General features: G+C 41.5%; 1 protein-coding gene across 4 annotated transcripts in view; it reads left to right on the top strand.

Annotated features, from left to right (window-relative positions):
* Positions 1-17,374, top strand: part of ATF1 (activating transcription factor 1) — a 51,582-nt gene extending 34,208 nt beyond the window's left edge. For 2 of the 4 annotated variants that reach the window (XM_053558027.1, XM_053558024.1), the window contains exons 5-7: positions 4,446-4,628; positions 4,713-4,872; positions 15,397-16,886. In XM_053558027.1, the coding sequence (XP_053414002.1) occupies positions 4,446-4,628; positions 4,713-4,872; positions 15,397-15,541 (488 nt within the window). In that variant the 3' untranslated portion in view covers positions 15,542-16,886. Of the gene's footprint in view, positions 1-4,445; positions 4,629-4,712; positions 4,873-14,327; positions 15,365-15,396; positions 16,887-17,268 lie in introns of those variants that run through there. The other 2 variants (XM_053558025.1, XM_053558026.1) reach the window with 2 other exon arrangements.
* The last annotated feature ends 750 nt before the right edge of the window (positions 17,375-18,124 follow it).

Raw genomic sequence — 18,124 nt, 5'->3', positions numbered from 1 at the left:
TTGGTTGCAGCCGTCATTGTTGTTTGGCAGGCTCGGTCTGGATTCGAACCCGCCAGCTCAGGTGTATGTGACAGGCGCCTTAGCTGCTTGAGCCACAGGCGCCGAGCCAAGACTGTTTTTCAATGCGATTTACAGCATGCCTGCTATACATGATCAGGGACTGATAACTTTACTAAACCATTAAATCTCTATATCTGAAAGACAGAGTGATAGAAAATGAAAAACCTACCATAACCGGAAATGTACCTACTCCCACTAATGTGTGTACTCCCAACAATAGATTGTAGATTAATAATTTGTACTTGTGTTAATTAACACTTTTTTGCCTTGGTGCCTGTAGCTCAAGCGGCTAAGGTGCCAGCCACATACACCAGAGCTGGGTGGGTTTGAATCCAGCCCGGGCCTGCCAAACAACAATGACAACTACAACCAAAAAAAAAAAAAACAGCGCCTATGGTTCAGTGAGTAGGGCGCCAGCGTCATATACCCAGGGTAGCAGGTTTGAACCTGGCCCTGGCCAAATTACAACAAAAAAAAAGCCACTGTCGCAGGTGCTTGTAGTCCCAGCTACTCGGGAGGCTGAGGCAAGAGAATGCCCTAAGCCCAAGAGCTGGAGGTTGCTGTGAGCTGTGACGCCATGGCACTCTACCGAGGGTGACAAAGTAAGACTGCCCCCCCAAAATAGCCAGGTATTGTGGCAGGCACTTCTAGTCCCAGCTACTTGGGAGATTGAGGGCAAGACAATTGCTTAAGCCCAGGAGTTGGAGGTTACTATGAGCTATGATGCCACGGCACTCTACCCAGGTGACAGCTTGAGGCTCTGTCTCAAAAACAAAACAAAACAGAACACTTACTTTTCCCCTAATTGATTTAATAAATGAGGTCTGTTGGTTTATTAAAATGACATTTGGCAAAACTAACCAGATAATGAATTCATTAATCCTTTTTATATTTTCAAGTTCAATTTCTAGTTTTGATTCCAACATGTTTTTTTTTGTTTTTGTTTTTTTGTAGAGACAGAGTCTCACCTTATCGCCCTCGGTAGAGTGCCGTGGCGTCACACAGCTCACAGCAACCTCCAAATCCTTGGGCTTAGGCGATTCTCTTGACTCAGCCTCCCAAGTAGCTGGGACTACAGGCGCCTGCCACAACACCCGGCTGTTTTTTTTGTTGCATTTTGGCCCGGGCTGGGTTTGAACCCGCCACCCTCGGCATATGGGGCCGGCGCCCTACCCGCTGAGCCACAGGCGCCACCCTCCAACATGTTTTTATGAAAAATTTCAAACAATAAAATTGAATAAATTATTCCACAAACACACACACACACATTTTCAAACTTTTCTGCGATGGTTTTTAGATTTGGAATCTATGTTTATAAAGATTTTTCTATCTCCGATTTTGCCAGTGTTTTCTTCTGTTTGTTTTTCAAGTCCATTACCTGGGCTAGAGTGCAGTGGCATGATCACAGCTTACTGCAGTCTCAAACTTCTGGACTCAAGTGATCCTCCTGGCCCAGCCTTCCACGTAGCTAGGAATACAGTTGTGTGCCAACACACCCAGCTAATTTTTATTTTTTTTATAGAGACAGAGTCTCACTCTGTTGCCCAGCCTGGAGTATAGTGACATGATCATAGTTTCCTGCAACCTCAAACTTTGAGGCTCAAGAAATCTTCCTGTCTTAGCCTCCTTAATAACTGGGACTATAGGAGTATGACTCCATGCCTGGCTAATTTTTTTTATTTTTAGTGGGTTTTTGCTGAACTTCTATCCTCAAGTGATTCTCCTGCTTCGGTCTCCCAAAGTCCTGAGATTAATGTTAAAAACAGGAAGATAAGTTGCAAAATGAAATAATTATGTATTACTACATATATTTAATATAGGCCAGGTACAGTGGCTCACACCTGTAATCCTAGCACTCTGGGAGGCCCAGGCGGGTGGATTGCTTGAGCTTACCGGTTCCAGACCAACCTGAGCCAGAGTGAGACTTCATCACTAAAAGTAGCAGGCGTTGTGGCGGGCACCTGTAGTCTCAGTTACTCGGGAGGCTGTGCAAGAAGATCCCCTGAGCCCAAGAGTTCGAGGTTGCTGTGAGCTATAATGCCACAGCGTTCTGCTGAGGGTGACAAAATAAGACTCTGTCTCAAAAAAAAAAAGAAAAAAAAAAAACGGAAAAACATATTTTGCATCTACAGACACACATATTTTGATATAGTATATTACTTAGCAGACTTCATGATTATAGGAAAAGATTGGAAAGGAAGTGTACCAAAAACAATTGTTACCTTAGGATAGAGGTGGAGGTTGTCCAACTAAATAAAAAGAGATAATGACTTCTTTTTTTTTAAAGAGACAGAGTCTGCCAGGTTGGAGTGCAGTGGTGCAGTGTAGTAGAGCTCACTGTAGACCGGAAATCCTAGGTTCAGGCAGTCCTACCTCAGCCTCCCAGGTGGCACCACCATACCTGGCTAATTGTTTAAAAAATTTTTTTTGTAGAGATAGGGTCTCATGGTTTTGCCCAGGCAGACCTTGAATGTCTGGCCTCAAGCAGTTCTGCCTTAGCCTCCCATTGTGCTAGGAGCCACAATGCCCAGCCAGGACTTTTACTTTTTATTTTTTTTTATTTATACTCATATAAATAATTTTGTGTGTGTGTGTATATATAAAATGTGTGTTGCCCAAAGAAGATTGAAACTAATTGCTAATTTAACTTCAGATAAACTGCATCTAAAAAATTTTTTTTTAGAGACAGAGTCTCACTTTGTCACCCTCGGTGGAGTGCTGTGGTGTCACAGCTCACAGCAACCTCCAACTCCTGGGCTTAGGCGATTCTGTTGCCTCAGCCTCCCGAGTAGCTGGGACCACAGGCGCCTGTAACAACACCTAACTAAAAAATTTTAATGAGTATTTTTTCAAAGTCATATAAATTAAATCTGTGAGAATATGTGTAGCAGTTGGGGAGGGATAGTTACAGACTAATGAGAAAAAATTCTATTTACTTAAAATACATATTCGTGTGCACATATTTTGGCTTACTGGTAGCCAAAGCATGAAAGGAAAAAAAAAACGTGGGTGGCGTCTATGGCTCAGTGGGTAGGGCACCGGCCCCATATGCTGAGGGTGGCCAGTTCAAATCCAGCCCTGGCCCAACTGCAACAACAACAACAAAAAATAGCCGGGCGTTGTGGCGGGCACCTATAGTCCCAGCTACTTGGGAAGCTGCAGCAAGAGAATCACCTAAGCCCAGGACCCGGAGGTTGCTGTGAGCTGTGATGCCACAGCACTCCTCCAAGGGTGATAAAGTAAGACTGTGTCTCTTAAAAAAAAAAAGAAAGAAAAGTACATAATTATAGAGCGGCGCCTGTGGCTCAGTGAGCAGGGCACCGGCCCCATATACTGATGCCGGTGGGTTCAAACCCAGCCCCCGCCAAACTGCAACAACAACAAAAAAATAGCCGGGCGTTGTGGCGGGCGCCTGTAGTCCCAGCTACTGGGGAGGCTGAGGCAAGAGAATCGCCTAAACCCAGGAGTTGGAGGTTGCTGTGAGCTGTGATGCCATCGCACTCTACCAAGGGTGATAAAGTGAGACTCTGTCTCTTAAAAAAAAAAAGAAAGAAAGAAAGAAAAGTACATAATTATAATCTGAAAAGAGAACAGAAATGAAGCATTAGATTCTGAAGAGGATTATTTTGTGGGTGTTGCATGCATAATGCTAAAATGTTTTCTATTTGGTCATACCCTGTAGGCATTTCGTTTAAGGGCTGAGTAGAACTCATTAAACTAAGTATAATTCAGTGAAAAATATTTGTTTTTGTTTGTTTGTTTGTTTGTTTCGTAGAGACAGAGTCTCACTTTATGGCCCTCGGTAGAGTGCCGTGGCCTCACACAGCTCACAGCAACCTCCAACTCCTGGGCTTAAGCCTCTTGCCTCAGCCTCCTGAGCAGCTGGGACTACAGGCGCCTGCCACAACACCCAGCTATTTTTTGGTTGCAGTTCAGCCGGGGCCGGGTTTGAACCCGCCACCCTCGGTATATGGGGCCGGCGCCTTACTCACTGAGCCACAGGCGCCACCCAGTGAAAAATATTTGTGAGGAGTGAAGTAGTATGAGCCATTTAGTGGCTTTCTGATGACTTAATTGGTGATTTTCACTAGGAAGTTAGATTTTATTTCTTAGATATCCTTTAACTAAATAACGTGTAATACATTTAGCAGTAGTGCCACTCGAAAGTAGAGCTAGAAAACAAAGTATGAAGAACTTATTTACTATAAAGAAATGCCATTTTATTTCCTTTATGTATAGTTCACCCAAAGTAGTCAACATTTATCAAATAGAACTACATTCAGATCTGTTTTCATGAATAGATTTTATGCTTTTTTTTTTGACACCTCTTTGAATTTAGTGTATTGAGTAGCCTTACAATAGCTGTTTTCTCTCTTTAATTAAAGTTGCCATTGCCCCAAATGGAGCCTTACAGTTGGCCAATCCAGGCACAGATGGAGTACAGGGGCTTCAGACATTAACCATGACAAATTCAGGCAATACTCAGCAAGGCACAACTATTCTCCAGTATGCACAGACCTCTGATGGACAGCAAATACTTGTGCCCAGCAATCAAGTGGTAGTGCAGAGTAAGTATACTTTACTGTGTATACAGAATGTCCCAGAGTCCTTTCAAAAACATTTCCCAGCTAAGTCAACTTTTTTTGATCCAGCTGCATCAGGAGACATGCAGACATATCAGATTCGTACCACACCTTCAGCCACTTCTCTGCCACAAACTGTGGTAATGACATCTCCTGTGACTCTTACATCTCCGACAACTAAGACAGATGACCCCCAATTGAAAAGAGAAATAAGGTTAATGAAAAACAGGTAGGTAGTAAAATCATACTGCCAAAATGGGTAATGTTTTTACAAATCTTATAACCAAATGTTAACTGGAATTGTATACCATGTACCACATCAGTGACGGCACACAGATAACTGCAGTGGTCCCATGGGATGTAATGGAGCTGAAAACTCCCCACTGTCATGTGTAGGGCAGCACGTTACTCACACATGTGTGGCCATGCTGGTGCAGACAAACCTGTTGTGCTGCCAGCTATATGGAATATAATGTTCAGTTATGGACGGTGCATAATACTTGATAATAAATACGTTAGATATGTATTTTTTTTTTTTTTTTTGAGATAGGGTCTTGTGCTATTGCCCTGGCTCAAGAGCAGTGGTCTCAACATGACTCACTGCAACCTCTGACTCCAGCAACTCAAGTGATACTTCAGCAACTCAAGTGATATTTCCCTGCCACAGTCTCCCTAGTAGCTGGAATAGTGTACTACTCTAGGCATGCCCCACCATGCCAGCTGATTCTTCTGCTTCTTGAAAAGATGCCGGGGGGGCGGCGCCTGTGGCTCAGTCAGTAGGGCGCCGGCCCCATATACTGAGGGTGGCGGGTTCAAACCCGGCCCCGGCCAAACTGCAACCAAAAAATAGCCGGGCGTTGTGGCGGGCGCCTGTAGTCCCAGCTACTGGGGAGGCTGAGGCAAGAGAATCGCTTAAGCCCAGGAGTTGGAGGTTGCTGTGAGCTGTGTGAGGCCACAGCACTCTACTGAGGGCCATAAAGTGAGACTCTGTCTCCACAAAAAAGAAAAAAAAAAGTTTAAAAAAAAAAAATATATATATATATATAAAAAATAAAAAGAAAAGATGCCGGGGAGGGCCTCACTTTTTCTTAGACTAGTCTTTTTTTTTTTTTTTTTTTTTTTTTTTGAGACAGTCTCAAGCTGGGTAGAGTGCTGTTGCGTCATAGCTCACAGCAACCTCCAACTCAGGCTGAAGCAATCCTCTTGCCTCAGTTTTTTTCTATTTTTTGTAGAGACAGGGTCTTGATTTTGCTCAGGCTGGTCTCAAACTCATGAGCTCAAGCACTCCACCTGCCTCGGCCTTCCAGAGTGCTAGGATTACAGGTGGGAGTCACCACACCTGGCCAAGAATGAGACTTCTGACAATATGACCTCAGCTACGTGATATTTTTAAAAGTTTGATGAAGTGTTAAAAACTACTCTTTGAAATGAGTGGATGAGTCTGCAGGAAAGTGAGAGAAATCTAGTGAGGTTAGAAATGAATCAGAAGCTTAAGACCATGGGGTTTTAAAAAAAAGCCCATGGGGTTTAATCATTAGTGAAACACTCTACCCAGGGCAACAGAGTGAGACTCTGTCTCAAGAAAAAAAAGTACTGAAACAATCCCCTGCATATCTCAGAGATAATTCATACTTCTTGAATAGTATAGTTGTAGTGCGCAGAGGAGAATAGAGACAGTCTTGAATCTGTGCAGAGGGGTAACTGAGTCAGAGGTTATTCTTCATGAGGTCACTATATATCTATAAACTGAGAATTATAATTTAAAATGAGTCTGGATACATGGTGCCCCCAATTTCCTGGAAAATCATACTCAACACAAGCTTCAGTGGATTCCCACACATTGAGGTTTTTGTTATTTTTTTTTTTTTAAACAGTCTCACTTAGTAACCCTTGGTAGAGTGCTGTGGTGTCATAGCTCACAGCAACCTTCAGCTCTTGGGCTTAGATGATTCTCTTGCCTCAGCCTCCTGAGTAGCTGGGACTACAGGCACCCGCCACAACGCCAGGCTATTTTTTTTTTTTTTTTTTTTTTTGCAGTTTGTCTGGGACTGGGTTTGAACCCGCCACCCTCGGTATATGGTGCCGGCATCATACTCACCGAGCCACAGGTGCCACTCTACATTGAGTTCTTTTTTGGAGGGGGGATAGTCTCACTTTGTCGCCCTGGATAGAGTGCCGTGGCGTCAGAGCTCACAGCACCCTCAAACTCTTGGGCTCATGCCATCCTCTTGCCCCAGCCTCCCTAGTAGCTAGGGCTATCGGCGCTGGTCACAATGCTTGGCTAGTTTTTCTTTTCTTTCTTTTTTTTTTTCCTCCCCAGTGGACACAGGGTCTTGCTCTTGCTCAGGCTGGTTTCTAACTCCTGATATCAAATAATCCACCCACCTTGGCCTCCCAGAGTTCTAGGATTACTGGAGTGAGCTACTGCACCTGGCCCTACGTCTTTTTTTTTTTTTTTTTTTTTTGAAGCCTAATGAGGTAACATTATTTGCCCAAAGTTAGACTGCTGAGTAAGTAAAAGAGGTAGGATTAGAGATCCAGGCTTCAGAGTTCTAGGTTTTAGCAGATAACAGCAAACAACAGAATCAGTTTTATAAAGTCTTCAGTTATCTAACCAAGAAAGGAAATATGTTTAGTATGTTTAAAGAAAAAAAGTATTTCATTGAAAATCATCAAAAATCGAGAGACTGTAAGAAAAGTAAAAATTAGAAAGGAAAATATGTAACTGTTATTAGCAACAAAGATGTGTTCATCCACCTAAAATATCCAGGAGAATAAACTACATACTATTTGAACAATTGGAAAAGAACCAGTTCTCTCCAGGGTTGTCTTGGAATCCCTTGACAGTTTTTTGGGTTTGAGGTTCACTCTGTTGCCAAACAGGAAACAGAAACAAAGACTGTTCAGATTGAAACAAAGAAGTAAAGCTAAAAATCCCCAAATGGATCTACAAACAGGCTGTTAGAAGTAATGTAAGATCAGTTTCTATTTATTTATTTATTTTTGAGATGAGCTCTCACTGTGTTGCCCAAACTAGTCTCCAACTTCTGGGCTGAAGGCTGCTGAGTAGCTGGGATCACAGGCACATGTCACAGCTCCCAGCTAACAAGATGCATTTTTAAAAATCAATTGTATTTCTTTATATCACCAGTGATGCATTTTGAAAATTAATTATTAAAAAGATAACATTTAGGCTTGGTGCCTATGGCTCGAGCCAGCCACATACACCTGAGCTGGCAGGTTCGAATCCAGCCTGGGCCCGCCAAACAACAATGATGGCCACAACCAAAAAATAGCTGGGTGTTGTGGCAGGCGTCTATAATCCCAACTACTTGGGAGGTGGAGGCAGGAGAATCACTTGAGCCCAGGAGCTGGAGGTTGCTGTGAGCTGTGATGCCACGGCATTCTACCCAGGGTGACAGCTTTTGAGGCTCTGTCTTAAAAAAGAAAAAAAAAAAAGATAACGTTTATATGGCGGCACCTGTAGCCCAGTGGGTAGGGCGCTGACCACATAGAGTGAGGCTGGCAGATTCAAACCCAACCCGGGCCAGCTTAAAACAACAATGACAACTGCAACAAAAAAATAGCCAGGCATTGTGGTGGGTGCCTGTAGTCCCAGCTACTTGGGAGGCTTAGGCAAGAGAGTTGCTTAAGCCCAAGAGTTTGAGGTTGCCATGAGCTGTGATGCCATAGCACTCTAGCCAGGGTGACAGCTTGAAACTCTGTCTCAAAAAAAAAGATATCGTTTATATTATCAACAATAAGTATAATACTTGATAATCTAACAAAAGATGTTTAGGATTGTTATGGAATATTTTTTTTTTTTTTTTTTTGAGACAGAGTCTCATTTTGTTGCTCTTGGTAGAGTACCATAGTGTCTCATCTCAGCAACCTCAAACTCTTGGGGCGTGACAGCTCACAGCAACCTTAAACTCTTGGGCTTAAGTGGTTCCCATGCCTGAGCATCCCAAGTAGCTGGTACTATAGGCGCCTACCACAATGTCCAACTATTTTTAGAGATGAGGTCTTGCTCTGACTCAGGCTGGTCTTGAACCTGTAAGCTCAGGCAATCCACCCACCTCAGCCTCCCAGAGGTGTATTTCCATGCTGGCATGAGCCACTATGTCTGGCCTGTTATGGAAAATACTGTGTAAAACATCTTTGAAAGGCATAAGGAAGATCTAAATAAATGGAGAAATACACTATGTCCACAAATCTGCAAATTCAGTCTGATCGATCCATTAGATTCAGTGCAGTTCCAGTCACAGTCCAAACAGGTTACTTAAAGATCAAATGTATAGAAGCAGCCGGACGAGGTGGCTCATGCCTATAGTCCTAGCTCTCTGGAAGGCCCAGGTGGGTGGATTGCTTGATCTCAGAAGTTGGGAGACCAGCCTTAGCAAGGGTGAGACCCTGTGTCTAAAAATAGCTGGGCGTTGTGGCAGGTGCCCTAGTTCAAGATACCTGTGAGGCTGAGGCAAGAGAATCACTTAAGCCCAAGAGTTTGAGGTTGCCGTAAGCTGTGACACCTCAAAAGTTTGAGGTTATTGTGAGCCACAACACCACGGCACTCTGCCAAGGGCAACAAAGTAAGACTCTGTCTCTAAAAATAAAAAGTAAAATGTGTAGAAGAGTAGAGGGCGTGCAACAGCCAAAATATTTCCTGCAAGAATAAGGTGAAGTTATAACAAATTTTATTTTAAATTGTGGCAGTTAAAATTGTGAGACTGGCATTGAAATAAACAAAATGACCAATGAAACAAAAGAGATCCGTGAACATGTGGAAGACTATTATGACAGAAAGGGCAGATACTTGAGACTCTTCAACAAAGGATGCGAGGACAATTGGTTGTTCATATATGAAAAAATACTGGATTTCTGGCGGCGCCTGTGGTTCAGTGAGTAGGGTGCCGGCCCCATATGCCAAGGGTGGTGGGTTCCAACCCAGCCTCGGCCAAACTGCAATAAAAAAATAGCCGGGTGCTGTGGCGGGCACCTGTAGTCCCAGCTACTTGGGAGGCTGAGGCAAGAGAATCACTTAAGCCTAGGAGCTGGAGGTTGCTGTGAGCTGTGTGATGCCACGGCACTCTACCAAGGGCCATAGAGTGAGACTCTGTCTCTACAAAAAAAATAAAAATAAAAAAAAATACTGGATTTCTTTCTCATACCATCCCCAAAAATCATTTCAGATGGCTTAAAAACATAAATGTTAAAGATAAGTTTTTAAAACTTTCAGATTAAAATACATAATCTCAGGTATAGAAAGAGATTTCTTCTTCTTCTTTTTTTTTTGAGACAGAGTCTCAAGCTGTAGCCCTGGTTAGAGTGCCATGGCATCACAGTTCACAGCAACTTCAAACTCTCGGGCTTAAGCGATTCTCTTGCCTCAGCCTCCCAAGTAGCTGGGACTACCGGCGCCCACCACAATGCCTGGCTATTTTTTGGTTGTAGTTGTCCTTGTAGTTTGGCAGGCCCAGGTTGGATTCGAACCCGCCAGCTCCAGTGTATGTGGCTGGCACCCTAGCTGTTGAGTTACAGGTCCTGAGCTGGAAGGGATTTCTTGAACAAGATAATACACATACACACACACACACACAAATTACCATGAAAATATCTGGGTGTTGTGATGGGTACCTGTAGTCCCAGCTACTTGGGAAGCTGAGGCAAGAGGATCGCTTGAGCCCGAGAGTTTAAAATTGCTGTGAGCTATGTTGCCAGGACACTCTACCAAGTGTGACAAAGTGAGACTCTATCTCAAAAAAAAAAAAAAAAATTACCATGGAAAGACTAATGAATATATACTTTCATTAAAATGAGTAACTTCTCAGGCTGCGCCTGTGGCTCAGTGAGTAGGGCACTGGCCCCATATACCAAGGGTAGCAGATTCAAACCCGGCCCCCGCCAAACTGCAACAAAAAATAGCCAGGCGTTGTGGCGGGCGCCTGTAGTCCCAGCTACTCAGGAGGCTGAGGCAAGAGAATTGCGTAAGCCTAAGAGCTGGAGGTTGCTGTGAGCCATGTGACATCATGGCACTCTACCGAGGGAGGTAAAGTGAGAGTCTTGTCTCTACAAAAAAAAAAAAGGAATAACTTCTCATCAAAAAATAACATAAAGGAGGATGGCTCCCATAGCTCAATGGGTAGGACATTGGCCACATACACTCAGGCTGGCGGGTCCGAACCTGGCCCAGGCCAGCTAAACAACAATGCCAACTGCAACAAAAAAATAGCCAAGCATTGTGGTGAGCGCCTATACTCCCAGCTACTTGGGGGGCTGAGGCAAGAATCACTTGAGCCCAAGAGTTTGAAGTTGCTGTGAGCTGTAACGCCACGGCATTCTAGCGAGGGTGACATAATGAGACTCTGTCTCTAAATAAATCAATAAATTCAGTATGGATAATGATGTTGGGTATTGGGCTTACATGTCATTTTATTATTATACTTTTTTTTTTATTAAATCATAGCTGTGTACATTAGTGCAATCAAAGGGTGTACAATGTGCTGTTTTCACATACAATCTGAAATATTCTCATCAAACTGTTCAACGTAGCCTTCATGGCATTTTCTTAGTTATTGTATGTAGACATTTGTATTCTGCCTTTAGTAAGTTTCACCTGTACCCATTTTATTATTATACTTAATGATGTCTGTGCCACATATGACTTTCGTGTGCATACTGCATCATAATAAAACAAATTTTTAAAAACTACAATAATTTATAAGGAAATTTAGTGAAGTGTTTTGTCAGGGTTCTCTAGAGAAACAGAATCAATGGAATATTTATAGATGGATAAATAAGTAAGAGGGAATAGTGGGAATTTGCTCACAAGATTATGGAAGCTGAGAAGTCCCAACACACTGTCTGCCAGCTGGAGAACCAGTAAGGGTAGTGGTATAATTATTCTAAAGCCAAAGGCTGCCAGGACAGGCTTGGGGCACAAAGGGCCTACTGGTTTAAACCACAGTCCGCTGACTAGAGAACCAGGAGCACTCGTGTCCCAGAGCAGGAGAAAAGATAATGCCTGGACTCAAGAAGAGAGACAGTCTGCCCTTCTCTTGCCCTTTTTTCTATCCAAGCCCTCAATGAATTAGATGATACCATTTTCTTTATTTAGTGATTCAAATGCTAATCTCTTCTAGAAACTCTCTCACAGATACATCTAAAGTGTTTTACCAGCTACATGGTCATCCCATAACCTGGTCAAGTTGAAATACAAAATCAACAAATCAGTATGGATAACAATGTCTTTCTACTAATGATTTTCTTTTATCAATAACCATCTTGAAAATAGCAGGAAGTAATATTATATTAATATTGACAAAAAACATAAAATACTGGAGTAAATTTAATAAGAAAGGCATAGGATCTGAAGTTTTTTTTTTTGTTTGTTTTGGAGGCAGAGTCTCACTTTGTCGCCCTTGGAGGAGTGCTGTGGCATCATAGTTCACAGTAACCTCCAACTCCTGGGCTTAGGCGATTCTCTTGCCTCAGCCTCCCAAGTAGCTGGGACCACAGGCGCCCTCCACAACGCCCGGCTATTTTTTGGTTGCAATTTGGCCAGGGCTGGGATTGAACCCACCACCCTCAGTATATGGGGCCGGTACCATTTTCTTTGGATCCAGGCACCGCCCAGGATCCAAAGTTTTGAAAAATCTTAAGAGTTAAAATGATATCTAAATAGAAACTGTACTATGTTCTTAGATGGAGAGAGTTAATATATCATTATTTCTGTTGGTTTTCACATAAGTTTAATGTAATCCAAATAAAAATCTCTATAAATCTTTAGAGAATTGGAAAAAACAAGCTGAAAATTTATATGGAAGAAATAATGATATTCAAGAATGGTCAGAAGTAGAAAGAAGTTACTGTCTTATTACGCATCGAAAAATACTCTAAAGTCATTTTAACTGTGGATATCTTGGTATTAGCAAAAGGGCAGACAATAACATTAGCAAATAGCACAGGGATTCTATAAAATAGCTTCTTATGCTAGTGAAATACACCTATAAAAGGATGTTTATTCATGATGCTGACACAACCAACTCTGTATCTAGGAGAAAATTAAGTTGGACCCTTATTTTATACTATGTATTAAAAAATTCTGGACAAATTTAAAGACTTAATTGTGAAAAATGAAATCATAAAAATCCTTCAACTAGGCCAGGTGCAGTGGCTCACACCTGGAATCCTACCACTCTGGGAGGCCAAGGCAGGTGGATTGCTTGAGCTCACAAGTTCAAGACCAGCCTGAACAAAAGGAAGGCCCTGTCTCTACTAAAAATAGAAAAACTGAGGCAAGAAGATTGCTTGAGCCCAAGAGTTGGAGGTGCTGTGAGCTATGGTGCTACAGCACTCTACGCAGAGCAACAGCTTGAGACTCTGTCCAAAAAAAAAGAAAAGAATGTCAAAACAGATAAAGGATCAGAGTTCTTGAAAATAAAGACAACCTAATGGAAAAATGGGTGGATCTGAATAGGCAGTTTATAGAAGAACAAATCCGAAATACCAAATATGGCTGGGGGTGGTGTCTCACACTCCCACTCTGGGAGGCCAAAGCACATGGATTGCTTGAGCTCAGTTCAAGACCAGCCTGAGCAAGAGCGAGACCCTGTCTCTACTAAAAATAGAAAAACTAGCCAGGTGTAGGGGTGGGCGCCTGTAGTCCCAGCTGCTCAGGAGGCTGAAGCAAAAGGATTGCTCAAAACCCAGAGTTTGAGGTTGCTGTGAGCTGCGATGATGCCATGCCATGGCACTCTACCAAGGCAATGAAGTGAGTCTCCATTTCAAAAGCACAAACTTGAAGAGACCTAAGGGAAGCAAAAATGGCCTATACACATGAAATTATACCAGTCAGGGAAATGTAAGTTAAATAAAGGAGACACATTGTCTGCCAGCTGGAGAACCAGTAAGGCTAGTGGTATAATTTAATAATTTATAAATTTTATAATTTAATAATTATACCACTAAAAAATTTTGTTAATTAAATTTTCAAAATATCTCATGTATTAGAGAAAATGAAGAGAAAGTACTCTAGTGTATTCCTGGTGAGAAATTAGAACATATAATCTGGAGGACAATTGGCAGTATCTATCTATCTATTTATTTATTTATTTTTGAGAAAGAGTCTCACTATGTAGTCCTAGGTAGAGTGAGGTGGCATCACAGCTCACAGCAACCTCAAACTCTCGCATCAGCCTCCCAAGTAGCTGGGACTACAGGTGCCCACCATACGCCTGGCTATTTTTAGAGATGGGGTCTTGCTCTGGCTCAGTCTGTTCTGGAACTCCTGAGCTCAAGCAGTCCACCCACCTTGGCCTCCCAGAGTGCTGGGATTACAGGCGTGAGCCACCTCGCCTGGCCACTCTCTGGTATTTTATTCAAGAGAGAAATGAAACATAATGTCAACAACAAAGACTGGCAGGAGAACATGCATAGCAGCTAACCCTAGAAACAGCCCAAGCAGGCCAGGCACGGTGGCTCACACCTGTAATCCTAGCACTCTGGGAGGCTGAGGCCAAGGCCTGAGCTCAGAGCCAGAGTGAGACCTCAGCTCTTAAAAAAAAAAAATGCCAGGTGTTGTGGCAAGCACTTGCAGTCCCAGCTATCTTGGAAGCTGAGATAAGAGAAAAAAAAAAACAACAGCCCAAGAGAAGGAATAAACAAATTGTGGTTGTATTTATACAGTGGAATATGTCCCACACTGTGAAGGAACAAAACCACCATCACACAGTAACACGGATGAACCTCAAAAATATGCTGAGTGAAAGAATACCAGACACAAAACTACATCCTCTATGACATCGTTAAATGAAGTTCTAGAAGAAAAACTGATACATGGTGATAACAATCAGAACAATAGAAGAAGTCTGACCAGGAGGGGCATGAGAGAACTTTCTGGGGCAGTAGAAATATTCTGTGTCTTGGCTCGACTCCTGTAGCTCAGTGGCTAAGGCACCAGCCACATACACCGTACGCCAGAGCTGGCAGGTTCGATTCCAGCCCAGGCCTGGCAAACAACAGTGACAACTGCAACCAAAAAATAGCTGGGCATTGTGGTGGGCACCTGTAGTCCCAATTACTTGGGAGGCTGAGGCAAGAGAATCACTTAAGCCCAAGATTTTTAGGTTTCTGTGAGCTGTGACGCCATGGCACTCTGCCCAGGACGACAGCTTGAGACTCTTGTCTCAAAAAATTAATTAATTTAAAAAATTGTACCAGGATCGGTTTCTTGTTGCTTTTCTTTTTTTTTTTTTTTTTTTTTTTTAAAGAAAAGAACTATTCTGTGTCTTGATGGAGTGTGGGTTATACAGGTATATGCATTTGCCAAAACTGACTGAATTTTACACTTAAGATCTGTGCATTTGGCTCGGTGCCTATAGCTCAGCGGCTAGGGTGCCAGCCACATACACCGGAGGTGGCGGGTTTGAATCCAGCTCAGGCCAACTACAACCAAACAATGGCTGGGCATTGTGGCAGGTGCCTGTAGTCCCAGCTACTTGGGAAGCTGAGGCAAGGTAATTGCTTGAGCCCAAGAGTTTGAGGTTGCTGTGAGCTGTGACGCTACAGCACTCTACCAAGGGCGACATAGTAAGGCTCTGTCTCAAAACAAAAAACTGTGCATTTGCTGTATCTAGGTGATACCTTAATATGTAAAATGAAGGGGAAAAGATAACCAGAGTAAATTACTGAAGTACATATTTACCAGTTAATGAATGTGAGTTTTTTCTGACGTTGCTTTTGTTAATGCATTCAGAGAGGCTGCTCGAGAATGTCGGAGAAAGAAGAAAGAATATGTGAAATGTCTGGAAAATCGAGTTGCAGTCTTGGAAAATCAAAATAAGACTCTAATAGAAGAATTAAAAACTTTGAAGGATCTTTATTCCCATAAAAGTGTTTGATTCTTAACAAAGAAAATATTTTTGTGTGGACTTGCCTAAAATTAAATGTATTTCTTTTTAGTGGGGTTTTATAAATTAACAAAAAAAGGTCAAAAGTGAAGCTTTTTATTTAGGCTTTTGCAACTCAAAGATAGCAAAGATACCTTGCAAGATACCTTGTGACAGAGGAAAATGTGTAAAGTAACCTCAAGGAAGCTACTGGCACAACTGGAAGCTTTGTAAAAATTAAGTATACTCAAGAAGCAAGAAATGAACTTGCAGCAATTTGAATTTTCTAAGTAACAATAGTCGTCAGTCCAAAAATGGCAGATGAAGATGAAATTTGGTAAATTGGATTTTTAAAAATAAATCAGTTTACCCTATGGTTTGCATTTCTTAATGTTTTTCTGAAATTGACCTTTTCAGTTGTGCATGTATTTTATTTCTGCCAATAAATTCTAAATTAAAAGGTAAAAGGAAACCTAACACATTACTAAATACATTAATTATGTGTTCTGATTGTGTGTGCTGGTTCTATTGTCAGGTCTTTTAAATGGGTTTTTAAAAGTTTGTTGGACTGGAGAGAGTTTTTGGAGGCTGAGTTTAAGTATTATTGAGGTCTTGTCCTAAAAGGCATCTAAGATACATGAATGGAAATTTGGTGATTTTGGAACTTTTTTTTTTTTTTTTATCAGAATGGAAGAGAACTGTTTAAAAGTTTGATACTCTTAAATAGTTTGTTTTTTGCTTATTCTGATAATGGTGATTTTCTACAACTATATACATTTTGTTGATTCTATATTCTGTATGCAGTTGAATATCTATCACTTAACCTGTTATGCTTTAACAGAATGGAATGTTTACAGGTCCTTGAAATATTTTTTAAGAACTTTCTGAAGATACATACCAAAGTTTTTCCAAGAGGATTTTATAAACAATTTAATATAAGGTTTATCAGATTCTAAAATAGTATCAATATTAAGGCAATTTTATGTTAGAGACTATTTTGTAATGTAGTGCATGGTACCTTTATAAGAAAAGTGACTGCCAATATATTTTTATAGCTAATCTTTATAAATTCTAATGTTGAGTTTTTAATGATTATTTTAAATGTTTATATAGAAAGTTTTTGCATTGCAAAGTATCAGTTTTGTATTATGGGAAGTAAAGTTTTCAGATTGGCTCATATTTGAATTGTAAATTTTGTATACAGTTTATCCAAAGTTCAAAATTGCTAACAGTACATCAGTGTTTAACCTATGTATTCCAATTTTTATACACTTTGAAATTGTACTGCGAAACTATTGTGTGCTTCTTACATAATATGTATCATATTGTTGTCTATGAAATTAAAAAACATTTGATAAAATTAAGTTTGTTGAATATAAAATGTAATCTTGATATATGAATGACAAGCTTGCCGATAGCCATTCTGTTAATTATACTAAGTATAGTGCATTTCTGGGTTTAATATGAGGAAAGTTTACAGTTCCGGTCTATACAATTAGATGTACTTTAAAGGAGGATCTATTTATATGTTTTGATTGAATCAGAACCAATTACAATAAAATAAGATAGCTAAATTTTCTGTTCTGTATTTATGACATGGTTAAGGAACCTACATAAATCTCTACCTAATTGATAAATTTGTGGTTGACCCGCCTGATGAAATTTTTCATGAAAAGAGTCTTTTTAAATGAAAAAAAAAAAGGTTTGATCACCACAGGGCTTTTTTGTTTTTTTTGTAGAGACAGAGTTTCACTGTACCATCCTCGGGTAGAGTGCCATGACGTCACAGGACTCACAGCAACATCTAACTCTTGGGCTTACGCGATTCTCTTGCCTTAGCCTCCCAAGTAGCTGGGAGTACAGGCGCCCGCCACAACGCCCAGCTATTTTTTTTGTTGCAGTTTGGCCGGGGCTGGGTTTGAACCCGCCACCCTCGGCATATGGGGCCTGCGCCCTACTCACTGAGCCACAGGCACTGCCCACCATAGAGCTTATTTATATCACTTCTTATCGTGTGTAAAGCCAAATGCTCAAATTCAAATATAAGGTTTGGCATCACTGGGTTAAGTTAAAAGAGTGTGGTTTTTTCCTTTGTTTTTAGAATCAGTGTCTTGCTCTGTTGCCCAAGCTAGAGTGCAGTGGTATAATTATACCTCACTGGAGCCTCAAATTCCCGAGCTCAAGTGATCCTTCTACCTCAGCTTCCCAAATAGGACTACGGGCATGTGCCACCATGCCTGGCTAATTTTTAGAAATGTAGAGATGGGGGTCTCACTATTACTGAGGTTAGTCTCATACTCCTGGTGTCAAGCAGTCCTCTCACCTCAGCCTCCCAAAGTGCTGGGATTAGAGGCATGAGCCATCACACCCATCCCAAAAGCGTTTTACCAGATAATGTGTCGGGTAGATGTTATGCTTGGTGCAGCAGAGGTAGCTGTGCTCTTAGTGGCACAACAGTTGGACATGTGTGACTTCATAAACTCTGCCACCTGCAGACTTCATTGTGGTTACTTTGTCTAGCTATATGTAACAGGCATGGCAAGCTACTGATGGTTTCATAAACGGATACCAAATTATTTTCCTGGATGTTCGGAT

This window comes from Nycticebus coucang, chromosome 12 (assembly GCF_027406575.1).
Source record: "Nycticebus coucang isolate mNycCou1 chromosome 12, mNycCou1.pri, whole genome shotgun sequence".
NCBI classification, from domain to species: Eukaryota; Metazoa; Chordata; class Mammalia; order Primates; family Lorisidae; genus Nycticebus; species Nycticebus coucang.
Note: the sequence above shows the minus strand (reverse complement) of the source record. Positions and strands in the feature narration are given on the sequence as shown.